Source organism: Pelecanus crispus, chromosome 17 (assembly GCF_030463565.1).
Source record: "Pelecanus crispus isolate bPelCri1 chromosome 17, bPelCri1.pri, whole genome shotgun sequence".
NCBI lineage: Eukaryota > Metazoa > Chordata > Aves > Pelecaniformes > Pelecanidae > Pelecanus > Pelecanus crispus.
In genome coordinates, this window is record NC_134659.1 from 7463913 (window position 1) to 7478435 (window position 14523).

A 14523-nucleotide genomic window follows, 5' to 3' on the forward strand; every position below is an offset into this window, starting at 1 on the left:
GGCGGAGCCTGGGGAGGGGGCGGAGCCTGGGGACATTAATCAGGGGACAAATCCAGATTAAAATCACAAAAGATAAAAGAACAAGGTTTTTCGGGAAGAAATATTTATGTTTATTCAGGGGAAAAACTTCAATCGGGGGAAAAATTAGAAAGGAATCAGGGAAAAAAAAAATTAAATAAATCATGGAGGGGGCAAAAATAAATCGGGGAAAAAAATTAAAAATTCAAGACTATGGAGAAATCACGGGGAAAAGTCAGAGGAGGTGGGATGGCGGCAGAGCAGGATGCGGGCAGGCAGCCCCGCGGCGGGCACGGCCCGTGGGAGCGGGGACACGGGCCTGATCCTGCCCCGCTCTCGCCTGCGAGCCCGGGAGGGCAGAGGGAGAGGGGTCCCAGGGACATCGGGGGGTGGGGGTCCCCGGTGGGTGCTCAGCCCCAGCTGGGTGCACGACCCAGGTAGGTGCCCGGCCCAGAGTGGGTGCCAGCACCCACCAGCACGGCAGCCCCCGGCGCAGCGCCAGCGTAGGGTCGGGTCCATGACCTCCCCGGCCCTCGTTACCCATTAACAAGCTGAGCCCTGAGGTCCCCAGGGATCACCCGCCTGCATCCTCAGCCTGGGCACAGGGTGCTGAGGTCCCCCGGGATCACCCGCCTCCATCCCCAGCCTGGGCACAGGGTGCTGAGGTCCCCCGGGATCACCCGCCTCCATCCCCAGCCTGGGCACAGGGTGCTGAGGTCCCCGGGGATCACCCGCCTCCATCCCCAGCCTGGGCACAGGGTGCTGAGGTCCCCGGGGATCACCCGCCTCCATCCCCAGCCTGGGCACAGGGTGCTGAGGTCCCCCGGGATCACCCGCCTCCATCCCCAGCCTGGGCACAGGGTGCTGAGGTCCCCGGGGATCACCCGCCTCCATCCCCAGCCTGGGCACAGGGTGCTGAGGTCCCCCGGGATCACCCGCCTCCATCCCCAGCCTGGGCACAGGGTGCTGAGGTCCCCGGGGATCACCCGCCTCCATCCCCAGCCTGGGCACAGGGTGCTGAGGTCCCCCGGGATCACCCGCCTCCATCCCCAGCCTGGGCACAGGGTGCTGAGGTCCCCAGGGATCACCCGCCTCCATCCCCAGCCTGGGCACAGGGTGCTGAGGTCCCCGGGGATCACCCGCCTCCATCCCCAGCCTGGGCACAGGGTGCTGAGCCCTGTTTGGGGGTGCTGGGCCCAAGCAAGGCTGCCTTCCTCCCTTCCTCCTCCTCCCCAGCAGGGTCCCCCACAGTGGGGGGACACCCACACCCTGTCCGTAGGGTGACGGAAACCGAGGGGCCGCATCCTGCACCGCAGCCGGGGCTCAGGGAAGAGTGCCAACGGGGGCACCCGCCCGGGACCCTCGAGAGCCCCCGCACCCCTCCGGCAGCATGCAAGGGGGGGTCTGAGGGCGCAGGCATGGGTCCTGGCAGTGCCGATGGGTGTCCGTCTGTCCTGCTGGGCATCGCCCCACTTCTGGCCCTGCCGATGGGTGCTTGCCCACCCTGCCCGAGCATCACCCCCAGGTCCGTAGGGTCCCCAAAGGGGCGCTGGGGATGGGTTGGGGTCTGTCCCAGGACAGGCAGGACAGCAGCAGCCCTGCCCGGGGGGCACCCTGACCCCGTCCCCAAACCCCCCAGGCAGCCGGTGGCACGGTATCCAAGCCCCACTCGGGCTTCACTTTCCCAGGGGCATTCCCTTAAAATACTGGGAAAACAGCAACATTTGGGTTAAAACCCCAGAGGGGGGGGTGCGCAGATAACATTTTTTAACCAAAATTGCTACGTCTGGCCACAAAACGGCTTCTGGCCACCAAAATCCTCCAGCAGCTCCTTGGCCAAAACCTTGTCCTGGACCCGCTGTGCCCCGGGAACCGCGGCCCCGGGGCCCTTTCCGGGCGCCTCTGCCCCGTCAGCAGCTCTGCGGTGCCCGCAGCGGCGCTGGGGGACTTTCCCAGGGTGGGCAAAGCCTTCTTGGGGTGCTTGGGGGGTCTCGGAGTGCTTGGGGGTCTTGGGGTGCTTGGGAGGGTCTCGGGGTGCTTGGGAGTCTCGGGGTGCTTGGGGGATCTCGGGGTGCTTGGGAGTCTCGGGGTGCTTGGGGGATCTCGGGGTGTTTGGGGGTCTCGGGGTGCTTGGGGGGGTCTCGGGGTGCTTGGGGGTCTTGGGGTGCTTGGGGGGGTCTCAGGGTGCTTGGGGGTCTTGGGGTGCTTGGGAGGGTCTCAGGGTGCTTGGGGTGCTTGGGGGTCTTGGGGTGCTTGGGGGCATCTCGGTGCTTGGGGGTCTTGGGGTGCTTGGGGGGGTCTCAGGGTGCTTGGGGGTCTTGGGGTGCTTGGGGGGTCTCAGGGTGCTTGGGGGTCTTGGGGTGCTTGGGGGGTCTCGGGGTGCTTGGGGTTCTTGGGGTGCTTGGGGGGGTCTCGGGGTGCTTGGGGGTCTTGGGGTGCTCGGGGGGGTCTCGGGGTGCTTGGGGGGGTCTCGGGGTGCTTGGGGGTCTTGGGGTGCTCGGGGGGGTCTCGGGGTGCTTGGGGGTCTTGGGGTGCTTGGGAGGGTCTCGGGGTACTTGGGGGGGTCTCAGGGTGCTTGGGGTGCTTGGGGGTCTTGGGGTGCTTGGGGGCATCTCGGTGCTTGGGGGTCTTGGGGTGCTTGGGGGGGTCTCAGGGTGCTTGGGGGGTCTTGGGGTGCTTGGGGGTCTCAGGGTGCTTGGGGGTCTTGGGGTGCTCGGGGGGGTCTCGGGGTGCTTGGGGTTCTTGGGGTGCTTGGGGGGGTCTCAGGGTGCTTGGGGGTCTTGGGGTGCTTGGGGGCATCTCGGTGCTTGGGGGTCTTGGGGTGCTTGGGGGGGTCTCAGGGTGCTTGGGGGGTCTTGGGGTGCTTGGGGGTCTCAGGGTGCTTGGGGGTCTTGGGGTGCTCGGGGGGGTCTCGGGGTGCTTGGGGTTCTTGGGGTGCTTGGGGGGGTCTCAGGGTGCTTGGGGGTCTTGGGGTGCTTGGGGGGGGTCTCGGGGTGCTTGGGGTTCTTGGGGTGCTTGGGGGGGTCTCAGGGTGCTTGGGGGTCTTGGGGTGCTCGGGGGGGTCTCGGGGTGCTTGGGGTTCTTGGGGTGCTTGGGGGGGTCTCAGGGTGCTTGGGGGTCTTGGGGTGCTCGGGGGGGTCTCGGGGTGCTTGGGGGTCTTGGGGTGCTTGGGGGGGGTCTCGGGGTGCTTGGGGTTCTTGGGGTGCTTGGGAGGGTCTCAGGGTGCTTGGGGGGGTCTCAGGGTGCTTGGGGTGCTTGGGGGTCTTGGGGTGCTTGGGGGCATCTCGGTGCTTGGGGGTCTTGGGGTGCTTGGGGGGGGTCTCAGGGTGCTTGGGGGGGTCTCGGGGTGCTTGGGGGGGTCTTGGGGTGCTTGGGAGGGTCTCGGGGTGCTTGGGGGTCTTAGGGTGCTTGGGGGGGTCTCGGGGTGCTTGGGGGGTCTCGGGGTGCTTGGGGGTCTTGGGGTGCTTGGGGGGGTCTCGGAGTGCTTGGGGGTCTCGGGGTGCTTGGGGGGGTCTCGGGGTGCTTGGGGGGGTCTCAGGGCAGCAGGAAGAGCCTGGGAGGTCCCAGCCCACACCCCCGATGTCGCAAGCACCGGGGATGCGGGTGACGCCCGGGTTCGGTGCTGGGGTGTTGGGGCAGGGTGCCCCTGCTCTGTGCCACCCCGTGCCAGCCCAGTGCCACTACCCGGCAGGTCCCAGGGGCCACTCAGCGATGCCTTCCTCTCTTTTCCTGAAAAAAAAAAAAAAAAAAAAAAAAAAAAATCACCTTTTTTCAGCCTGTCGAGGCAGCTTTTTAAGGCACAAACACCCATTTTGCACCCCAGGAGGGACCCCGGGGCTGCCACCACCCTCCGTGCCCCGCTCAACCTTGGTGGGGTGGGATTTCTTTTCCACCCTCCCCTACAAGTGCGGAGGGACAGGGACACGGCTCCGTGTCCCCCCCAGCTATGGGATCCCTGACGTGGGGGGCTGAGGGCAGGTTTTGCCCCCCAAAATTGCAGGGGGCTGGGAGGGGGGAGCTGCTCGGGGCAGGGAATCACCTCTCTGCTCCCAGCCGGCTCGGTAATAGGGTGGGGAAGAGGCCACCGGCTGGGGACATGAGAAGCAGAGGGACCCTCCTGGCCCAAACCCTGGGGCAGGGGGACCGGTTTTTGCTTTTTTCCTGCATTTTCCATGTGCCTTCATACAGGTTTGGGCTGCTTGAAGCAGCCGGGGGGGGTCAGGGATGAGGGTTTGTGGGGTATAAATTTGGATGGGGCTTCTCATATCCCCCCAGCAGCCAGGGACCCTCCCACCTCTGCTCGTCTGAGCTCTACCAAAGCGTTAAACCGCTGTCATAGCCCTGCCATCATTCAGCTCCAGAGTTAACGCGCTCTCTTGTGCAGCCGGCTTCCACCTGGAGCTGCCGGCAGCGCAGGGGCTCGCTGTCCCAGCACCCAAGCCCAGGCACCCTGCCCACCCGTAAGAGCAGCCTCTGACCTAAATACCCCCCAAATCCAACCATAATGACTGTGGCCTGAAGCCGGCGGGATATATATAGGTCCCACTTCCCTGGGAAGGGGATGTGGACCTGGGAAACCCCCAGCTGCTGCTGGGGAGAGGAAGGGCTGGGCTGAGTCAGCTCCCCTCGAGGAATCCTGTTTGTCAGCAAACGCGGCAGCGGGCTCAGCACCGACACCCGCAAAAGGCTCCCGGGCCCCATCCTGCCCTTCCCGTCCCCCCTGGGCGAGCGATAGCGGGGCTTAACCCTGCACCCCCCCACCACCAACCCCCCCTGCCATGAGCATGCTGGTGGGGGGCTCGGGATGGCGTCGAAGCCCCGGGGACCCCCCTGGAGATGCTGGATCCATGCAAGGGGAGCGGGATGCGGGGCTCCCCCGTTCCTGGAAGGCAAGGGGAGCCTGGGGGGGGTGGGGGGGGGAGGAAATGCCTCTTCAAGTGCTGCCTCTCCAAGCGAAGTGTTTGCAGGAAGCTCTGCGAAGAGCAGCCTCAGTGTGTTTGCATTAAACAGCTGCTTCCCACCCCTTCGTATGGATCTCAGGGGGGCCCCGCTGCTGGGAAGGGGACCCCACGCCTGGAGCCCCTCAGCCGGGCGATGCCAGAGGGATGCGGGTGGGCTGGGGGGCAGGAAGGCCGGACCCATCCCGCTGCCCTGGCGCTGCTGGCCATGAACTCCTGCGTGCATCAACAGGAAAGCGGGTCAGGGCAGCACGGCCGGCAGCCTGACCCCGAGCCCTCGCCACGCCGCCGGCCACATCCAGACCTCTGCCCCGGGCTCCGGCAACTTCCCCGGGGGGACCCCCCCACATCAGCTCCTGGGGACCCCCCCATTGCAGGACGCCACCCCGGCGCGGGGCGCAAGCAGGAGGGGACGCAGCCCTGGGTCCTGGATGGGGCCCGGGAGCATCCCCGAGCCAGGATGGGGGCAATTCCATCCCCACCCCCCTTCACATCCCAGGGTGTGGGGGGGCTCCGGCAGGACCCCTGTGTCTCCCCCCAGTACTCAGCCCAATGCACTGGGGACGGGTCCCCTCTCCACCCCCCCATCAGGGACCCCAGGGCTGGGACGGGGGGGTCCTAGGTTGCGTCCCCCCCTCACCCACCTCCCTGTCCCCCCCGGCAACTCCCACGCTTCACACAGCGCTACACATCTTTGTTTATTAATAATATTAAATATACAAGCTGTTTGCTATTATTTTCTTTAAATAGACTTCTATAAATGACTTTGTATAAAATATTTAAACACTTCGTTGTATCAAAAAAAAGAAAAAAAAAAAACCCAAAAAAACAACAAACCGAAACAACACACCAAAACCCAGAGACAAAATAAATCCGACACAGCTCGAAGGTAAGCGTTCTCCCCCAGGAGCGGGGCCAGCGCGGTGTAAGCGTCTCCTCCACCGTGCAAATGGGCGCTGAGCCGGTGGCTTACACCGGCGGCGAGTTTGGCCCCAGCCTCCCTGCTGTGGTCAGGGCTTTCTTCCCGATTCACACCAGTCCTTCGCACTGAAAACCCCTCCTTTTGGCAGTTATAAATACATGTATAGATAAAAAAAAAAAAAAATTAATAGTAATGTTTTCTTTAAAAACAGTTTGGTTTGTCCACATTTTCTTCCGTCGTATAAAAATAATACTTCAAAACCCAAAAGCAGTGCGGGCCACGCTTCACATTTGGGGCCGGAGGGATGCTGCGGTCAGGCAGGATGCGGCCCAAGCCCGGGATTTGGGGTATCCAGGGGGGGTGGTGCACCCCAAACCAGGCTCCTCCCAAAGCCGGGCAGGGGGCTGAGCCAAAAAGCCCCCGGGTCTCTGGCTGGGGCACCTCCAGCTCTTACGCCCACGTCGATCCAGTCCTTCCCCAGCCCCGTTTCCCTTCTCTAAAGCGCAGTCACCAAAAAAAAAAAAAAAAAAATCCAGTTGCAAGCAAGGCCAGCTCGCAGCAAAAACCCTGTGAGGAGGCAGGACGGGCCCCCCGTAAAATAATTCTGTGGGATAAAGACCTTCATCCGCTATATTAAAATAAAACCCTAACAGCATGACGGCAAGCCGAGGCCAGCTCGGCGTGCAGGACCAGAGCCAGATCTCCGGCGGCAGGAGGATCGGGATCGGGACTGGGACGGTGCCAAGCATCACCCCCCCCACGCCCGGCCCCACGCGGGGACGCGGGCACGGGTGGGCTTTAAATATTCACAGTGTAAGGGTTGAAGTTGGGAGTCGGGGCTGGGGTCGTGCAGCCCGGCGGGGGTGGGAGTCCCGGCGACTGGCCGCACCCCGGCATCTGGGATGCTCCGGCATCTGGGATGCTCCGGCTAAAGCCTCGGGAAAGGCAGGGTGAAGGTGAGGGGCGATGGGTGCTGCTCCAAACGCCGCTGCGCTGGGGTGGGAGACGAGCCCGGGGATTCAGGGAGCTGGTCCTCTCCATCTTCAGCCAGCGCTGGCCATGTCCGAGTGGGATCCCTCATCCCGCATCCAGTGCCAGCCTCTCCGTTATCCTGCTCGGCACCACGGTGTCACACCAGCCACCACCGCCGTCCCGGCAAAGCCCTTCGGTGACGGTCTGACGCCTTCCAGCCCTTCGCTTCCCGGGGGTCCCGCTCAGGGCGCATCCCCCCATCCTTTCATCCCTGCCTGGGAGCTTTTTTTGCAGTCTCTGGCGCGGAGCGAGGGAAGAGGGAGCGTCAGCATCATGGTGGGACCGGAGGGGTCAGCGCGTGCCAACCCTCCTTCGCGTGGCGAGGAGCATCCAAATCCGTCCCCCAAGCAGCTTCACATCCCGCCTCGGGCCCTGCGGAAAGGAGGAGAAGGATGAGTGGGAGCTGAGGCTCTGCCAGGGAGGGCGGGGGGGTGGAGAGCAACACATAAAAACCACAGGAAAAAATGCTATATATATTAAGAACATGCTGGTAATGGATTAATGGGCTGCAAAACCGCATGCTGGCAGCGCCGGGGCACAGACCTGCTCCTCTCCGCGTCTTCCCACCCCATCCACTCCCTGCCAGCAGCCGAATTTTCCCTGCCCGTGGCTGTGGTCAGTGCTGGGGGGGCCGGTCCCGGGGACTCGCCGTTGTCCCCGCTCTGCGGGGGCTCAGACCGAAGCCCTGCGAGGTCCCATCCAGCCCCTGCTCACCTTAGAGGTCCTGAGTCTCCAGCTCTGGAAATCCCCTTGCTCCCTGCAGCGCCCTGCGAGGGAAAAACCGGGGGGGGTTTAGGGCAGGGTGGCCCCAGGGGGGTCCCCCCAAAGCCCCCCCAGGCAGGAGGGTATCACACCCACCTCCTCTCCGGCTCCTCGGGCTCGCAGCCTCCGTCTTCCAGCGGCCGCTCCAGGACCTGTGCGGAGGGAAGGGGGGAGATGAGCCCTGGGGAAGGGCAGGGGGCTGCGGCAGGGGGGGCTCTCACCCCCAGCCCATTGCGTTGGGGGGGGGGGGAATCTCCCAAACAACATCCGCCCAACCCCACTCAGCACCACCACTGTGTCCCCCCCCCAAATCCCAAAATGATGGGGAAAGGGGGGGCTCAACCCACACAGACCAAGAGGCGAGTGGGGAAACTGAGGCAAGAGAGGACGCTTGCGCCCGGGGAGGGGGCTTACCCTGGATTTATACTTGTAGAAGAGCAGCCCTCCCATGGCCAGCAAGACGGCTACCACGCTGGCCACTATGACGTAAATCAGGGGCTCCCAGCGGTCCTCCCTGACGGCCGGCTCCTTCCTGCGCTGCTCTGCGCTCGGAACAAAGCTAGAGTCAAAGCTGGGGCCGGCCCCACCATCCTCGGGCCCCCGCAGCCGGCTCAGCCCCCAGCCTTGCACCCTCGCCCACTCCCCGGGGCCGCCCGGCGCTCGGCCCCGCATCTCCGGGGCCATCCTGGAGAACCGGAGCTGCGTGATGGGCTCGGATGCCTCAGTGGGACGGATCCTGGCTCCGCCGCCTGCCAAGCCGGCGCTGGGGGATGCTGCCGGCGTGGTGGTCCTGAGCCTGCCGGGATGATCCAGGAGGACGGAGGCTCCCCGTTGCTGGGCCAGATCCTGCGGCGAGTGGCTGGCCACCATTTCGGTGGCCCCCTCCACCAGTTCTCCATCCCCACGCAGGATGGAGACGTCCACCGCCATCAGGCTGAGGGTCCCAGCCGGATCCAGGAGGGCTTCGGCATTGTCGGCTGGAGCTGTCTGCTGCATCGCGGGGGACGGCGCCGACGCCGTGTCACCTACCCCGGCACCCAGGACCTCCTCGGCCCCCGAGCCGCCGTCCGTGCTACTGGGGGGCTGAGATGGGGCGTCTAAGTCAGTGAGGGTGGCATGGAGGAGGCTGTAAGGGACCTGGGTGCTAGCGGGTGCCACCTCCCTGCCAGCATGGGTGGCAGCGGAGAGGGAAGGCTGGGTGGCAGAAGGGAGGGCAGGGGACAGGCAATTGCAGTCAGGATCTGTCCCCACACCTGAAAGAAGCAGAGAGAAGAGACGGCCGTAGGGTCACCAGCCTCCAAGAGGGGCACAGCCAGCAGATCTGAGGTCGGGGGCAGCGTCCCCGTCCCTCCCCGCAGCCCCGGGCAAGCGGGTCAAGCGGCCCCCCGCAAAAAAATAGGGAGAGCGAAGGTGAGGCAGGGAACAGGCAGGGAGCAGGCAGGGACAGACGCGGCAGCACAAAGATGACAAGCAGCGGACAGGATGAAGCAAACCCGGATCACCGGGTCTCCTGAGCCGATGGCAGCGGGTTATCCACGACCGGCAGGAGCCGGACAGCCACATTTAACATCCCCCATGGCACAGGGACACGGCACGGCTCCGACACACGGACGACAGCGAGAGGTCTCCTCCGCAGGCATGCAAACACACGGCACGGGCGCTTGTGAAAGCACGGACGGCAACATGGGCTCTTCCACCCCGGCGGGCAATGCTCTCCCCAAAGGCTTGGTCAGGGGAAACTGAGGCAGGGGGGCAGCTGAAGTGACGCAGCCGAGGTCATGCAGCACGTCGGTGGCAGAGGGGTCCCGGCGCCTCGATTTCTCCGTGTTAGCTCAACCCAGGCGCTGCGGCTTGGAGACGGAGCCCAGCCTGATGCCTCCGGCTGGGCCGATGAAGGTGCCTCCTTATTCCCCTCCAGCATCTCTCTGTGGCCTTGTTTCCAGCAGGATTCGGCCCAAATCTCCCCCCGAAAGGCTGGCCAGCCCCCTCGTCCCACCCCCGGCTCTCTCCAGACACAGACGCAGAGCTCACCGACACACCGCCAAGGCCACCCCGCAGGGCCGGCCACCAGCCGAGCGACAGAGACGGGGACCAACGCAGACACGTGCCGTGCCCACGGCGCCCGCGTGTGCCCACGGACGGGGACACGCGGCTGTCAAGCTGCTCCATGCAGGCGAGCCCCAGCCCCCCAGCCCGGCACAGGTTGGCCGGGCAAAGGCAAAGCCTCGGCATCTCACCTGGGGAGGATCCGGCTTTCCGGGGCCCCAGGCAGGTCCTGCGGTAGACCTGGCTGCAATCCTTCTCGAAGGTCTCCTGTTTCTGCAGCAGCTGGTTGATGTCCTGGAAGAATTGCTTCACCAGCACCAGCATCTCATAGGGGGAGGTGGTGAACTCCTCGAAGCACATCTGCGAGAGCTGGAGGAAGAGCCAGGCTCACCATCAGCTCCACGACCGTGCCGGGCAGCCGGTGGCACCGCCACGGGGGTACCACGCTGCACCCAGGGTTTGACCCCCCCATGGCTCCCTGCATCCACGCACACCCCATCTCTGCTCCACTTCAAGGTCCTGCCCACGCAGCTACCCCAGGATGCTCTGGACACCCCATTTCACCCAAGGAGGAGGACTCAGACCCACATCCCTGCAGATCCGGCACCCCGCGAGGCAGGGGACACCGTACCTTTCTCTCCTCATCATCCTCCTCCCTAATGCAGGGGTCGACGTTCTCGTCGATGCGGTCATACATCCTGCGCACCATCTGCATCTTCTTGGCGTTGGATGAGTTCTCCTTGAACTCCGTTCGCTCCAGGATCTCGCCCAGCAGAGGAAAAGCAGCTTTCACGTAGCAGACGGAGTCGTTCTGTGAGGACACGGACGCCCCCCCAAAAAAAAAAGCAAGTCTGGTTACTTGGGCAGAGGCAGCAGCACCCATCCCACTGTGCCTGGGGGAAACTGAGGCACGGAGCCACAAAATGCCTTTCTATGGTCCCACAGGCTGCCCAAGCTGGGACTCGACAGCCGCCTGGCCAGGAAGGATGGGTCCCTCCTGGGCCACCTCCCACAAAGGGGGACAGGAGAGGGGAGGCTGGGGACCCAGGGACCCCCCGTGCACCAGCCAGCCCTGCTCCCTGTCCCCCTGTGTCCCCCCGTGCCCAGCAAGGAGCCACTCACCAGCCGCATCTTATTGATGAACTTGAAGGAGACCTTGCCCGGGTGCTGCATCTGGGTGTCAGCCTGGAAGGAGAGAGCAGGATGTCACCCCACGGCCCCGGGGAGGCAGGGATAACGCAGCGGGAAAGGGCAGCGGAGCCAACGCCGGCACCCCGAGGGCATGAAGGGGTGCCTGAGCCCCCCCATGAATCCGCAGGGCTGGAGGGGTTCTGCTCCCACCCCTGCTTCATCCCACACCATCCTCCTCCTCCTCCTCACACAGATGCTTCCCTAAGGTCCAACCTCTGCTCCCACCCGGACATTGCGCTCCCCGCACCAAGGATGCCTGCCTCCACCTCTATTCCTCCTCCTCCTCTTCCTCCCAGAGCCCAGCCCTGCTCAATTCTCCCAAATCTGCTTGCTCGCTCCGCTAAAGCCGAGCTGCGAAAGAGCATCCTGCCATGCAGGAGGTGGTCGTGACACCGAGGTCACGTATCCCCTGGCGTCACACAATGCCGGCGTCCCGCACACAGCGCTGCCGCCCCCCCCCCCCCCCAACCCCATACCATGACCCTTTCCGATGGGGGTGAAAACCCATCCCAAAAAAAAAAAAAAAAAAGCCCCCTGCCTCCGGGCCGGCATCCCAGGCTGGGAGGGCGAGGGCTGCCAGAATTGCCGGCCGGCAATTCTGGCAGCCCTCGCCCTCCCAGCCTGGGATGCCGGCCCGGAAACAATTGCTCCATTATCCCGCAGGGGCTGGAGCGAGGGCCGGCTTCTCCGCCAGCGGGAAGAGGAGAGGGCTGCAATCCCCGGCAGGGAAACCAACAACTTCCATTCAAACCTGCTCCCTCCCTTTCTCTCCCCCCAAGCACACCCCCACTTTTAATCCCCGGGGATTGCAAAGCAAAGGTTCCTTGGGGATGTGGGGTGCTGGTGCTGCAGGGACAGCTCGGGGCAGAGGAAGCTGAGCTTGCACATATCTGCCAGCTCCTGGCATCACAGCTCGGTGCTTAAAGAGGAAGAGGTAAAGCGAGCCCGGACACAGCGGTTACGTGCTGCGAGACAGAGAGCTCGATGCAAAGCAAGCGGACAGCAAGGATTCGGGAGGCACCGCTGTCGCCTCTCACCCGCGCACCCAGCTCGCTGCAACGGCAGCATTTAATCTGTGACAACCGTGCAAATCCCTGCGTGCCCCCGATTCCCATTTCTCTCCCAAGCATCCGCGTGATTTCCCCACTCAGAGGTGAGCCAAGGGCCAGGGTGGGATATGGCCCCAGCAGCCGGGACGGAGCCAGGAGTTGCCTCCCTTTGGGGTGGGTGCGAGCACCCAGAGCTGCCCACGGGATGAAGGCACCCATCGCCCCAGCCTGGCTGGCTCCATCGCCCAGCTAGCCTGGCCAGCGGCCCCCCTCGCTGCCTGCCACCCACCCACAGCCCCATTGCCAGCCCAGCTTCCAGGCAAGCAGCTGGACTCAGGAATGCAGCCGGATTCCTCAGCTTAACCCCTGCGCAGCCGCCCGGAAAACGCCACAGCCCCACAGCACCGGTCCCCTCCACCGCTTCCCCATCACCCCCGCACCCATCCAGCCCCACTCATGCCCCCTTCCCGGCCATGCTCCCGCCAGCTCCCGCTTCCCCTCTTCTTCCATTTCTCCCCCGGCACCTTTCCGTGGCCACCCTTGCTAAAGGCACCATGGTGCATCACCCCCCCAGCGCCCGCCTGTCCCTCGTGCCCACGGATGCTCAGCTCCTGGGTACCACCACTTTGCTGGTGGAGCTGAAAAGAAGCGGATTTGCTGCTTTTCAGCCCTAAATAAGGGCTGATTTCCGCCTGCCTGGCCCCGTCGAGCCCCCCGTCCCACAGCGGAGCCCGGGGAGGGCACTCACCAGCTCCTCCAGCTCGTCCAGGTGCTTCTGCGTGATGATTTGCTGGCAGTAGCTGTTCTGCTCCGTCTCATGGATGCTGCAAACCAGGAGGAGGAGGAAGGACGACAGCAGGGTGCAGCGGAGCAGGCACACCTGAGCATGGCAGAGCAAAGGCTTGGAGCAGGGTTAACCCCCCCCCCCGAGCCCCCCTGCCCTTCCCCACCGCCCCCCGGAGCGGCCACTTTTGTGGCGAACAAGGCTCGACCACGATCCAGCGGTGTAACCCCACCACCGTCCTCCAACCCCGTGCCCGTCCCCATCCTGCTATTTTTAGGAGCGCCAGGGCAGCGGGGAATTTCCCAGTGCCCAGTGCGGGGGCTGCGTGGCCGCGGCCCGGCTGGCACAAGCCCGGACACGGCTCTCGGCCACCTCCACATTCCTTATCCAGTCCTTATCCCCTCTCCCACACCATTTCTCCGTCTCTCCTGCAAAGTCTTCTTCTCCACCCCGGCTCCGGGGAGCTGTCTGACGCACTGACCCACCCATCCCCAAAAATCCTCTTCCCACCCTCCGGACCCCCCCCAGCCTCCAAGTGCCTGCACCCGCCGGGCTCTTTCCACGCAGCGGCTCTGGCGTCGCCCCAAATTCCCCTCCCAATCTCCCTGCAAAGAAACGGGGAGGCCCCAAATCGTGGCAGGACCCCAGTGGGCAACGGGGCTTGTCCCAGGGCCGGGACCCCCGAGGCGGGGATGGAGCAGACCCCCGGGGTGGGTGCATGTGCCCCCCAACCCCCGGTGCACCCGGCACCGAGAGGGTGCCTGGGTGATTGGGGCGGGGAGGGGGGGGGAATTTCCCTTGGAGCTCGTCCAGAAATCCTCCCCTCTTGTGAAACTGCAAGATGCCGCCCGGGCCACAGCCGAGCCCCGGCCACGGCTGGCCGGAGCCTCACCCCGCCGGGCAGGGCTGCAGCCCGGGGCCGGGGATGGAGCCGGGGGGACGGGACGGGGCCGGGGATGGAGCCGGAGCCGAGAACCGGGGCCGGGGATGGAGCCTCACCCCACCGGGCAGGACTGCAGCCCGGGGCCGGGGATAGAGCCGGGGGGACCGGACGGGGCCGGGGATGGAGCCGGGGGGACCGGACGGGGCCGGGGATGGAGCCGGGGGGACCGGACGGGGCCGGGGATGGAGCCGGAGCCGGAGCCGAGAACCGGGGCCGGGGATGGAGCCGGAGCCGGAGCCGAGAACCGGGGCCGGGGATGGAGCCTCACCCCGCCGGGCAGAGCTGCAGCCCGGGGCCGGGGATGGAGCCGGGGGGACGGGCCGGGGCCGGGGCCGGGGCTGGAGCCGGAGCCGAGAACCGGGGCCGGGCCGGGGCTGGAGTGGGAGACCGGAGCCTCAACCCGCGTTGCCGGGAACCGAGCCGGGGCCAGAGCATCACCGGGCCGGGAGCCGGGACCCCCGCGGAGGGGCTTTACCACGTCCCCCTGCGTGACCGAGCAGCGGGGGGGGGGGGGGGGGGCGCGGGGGCTGCTCCCCACGGGGACCCCGCGCAGGTGGCAGCGGGCGCCGTGCCGGGAGGGGCCGCCGTACCTTGGCTCCGAGGCGGGGCATGGGGGCTGCCGGGGGCTGCGGCGGGGCCGGGCGGTGCAGGCGAGGCGGCGGCGGGGCCGAGCGGGGCCGAGCTGAGCCGCCGCCGCCGCCGCGCTCCCCTTTATAGCGCCGCGGCAGCATGTGGTTTATGAGAAAGGGCTGGCGGCCCGCCAGCGCCCGCGGCTCGGCTCGGCTCGGCTCGGCTCGGCCCCGCTCGGCTCGGCCCGG

General features: G+C 65.6%; 1 protein-coding gene across 1 annotated transcript; it reads right to left on the bottom strand.

The window, feature by feature from the left end:
- Positions 1-7645: 7645 nt before the first annotated feature.
- CSF1 (colony stimulating factor 1) lies at positions 7646-14316 on the bottom strand. The gene is made up of 8 exons (XM_075722347.1): positions 14296-14316; positions 12727-12858; positions 10861-10923; positions 10370-10549; positions 9930-10107; positions 8107-8234; positions 7789-7844; positions 7646-7697 (listed from the first exon to the last, which is right to left on the bottom strand). Exons 1-8 carry the CDS (start codon positions 14314-14316, stop codon positions 7646-7648), a joined length of 810 nt encoding a protein of 269 aa, XP_075578462.1.
- Positions 14317-14523: the final 207 nt, after the last annotated feature.

Coding starts and splice junctions, on each gene's coding strand:
- CSF1 (XM_075722347.1), bottom strand. CDS start 14,316: ATGCCCCGCCTCGGAGCCAAG. Junction 10,550..10,860: donor TCATCAATAAGATGCGGCTG/GTGAGTGGCTCC, acceptor GTGTCCTCACAG/AACGACTCCGTCTGCTACGT. Junction 7,698..7,788: donor CCCGAGGAGCCGGAGAGGAG/GTGGGTGTGATA, acceptor TTTCCCTCGCAG/GGCGCTGCAGGGAGCAAGGG.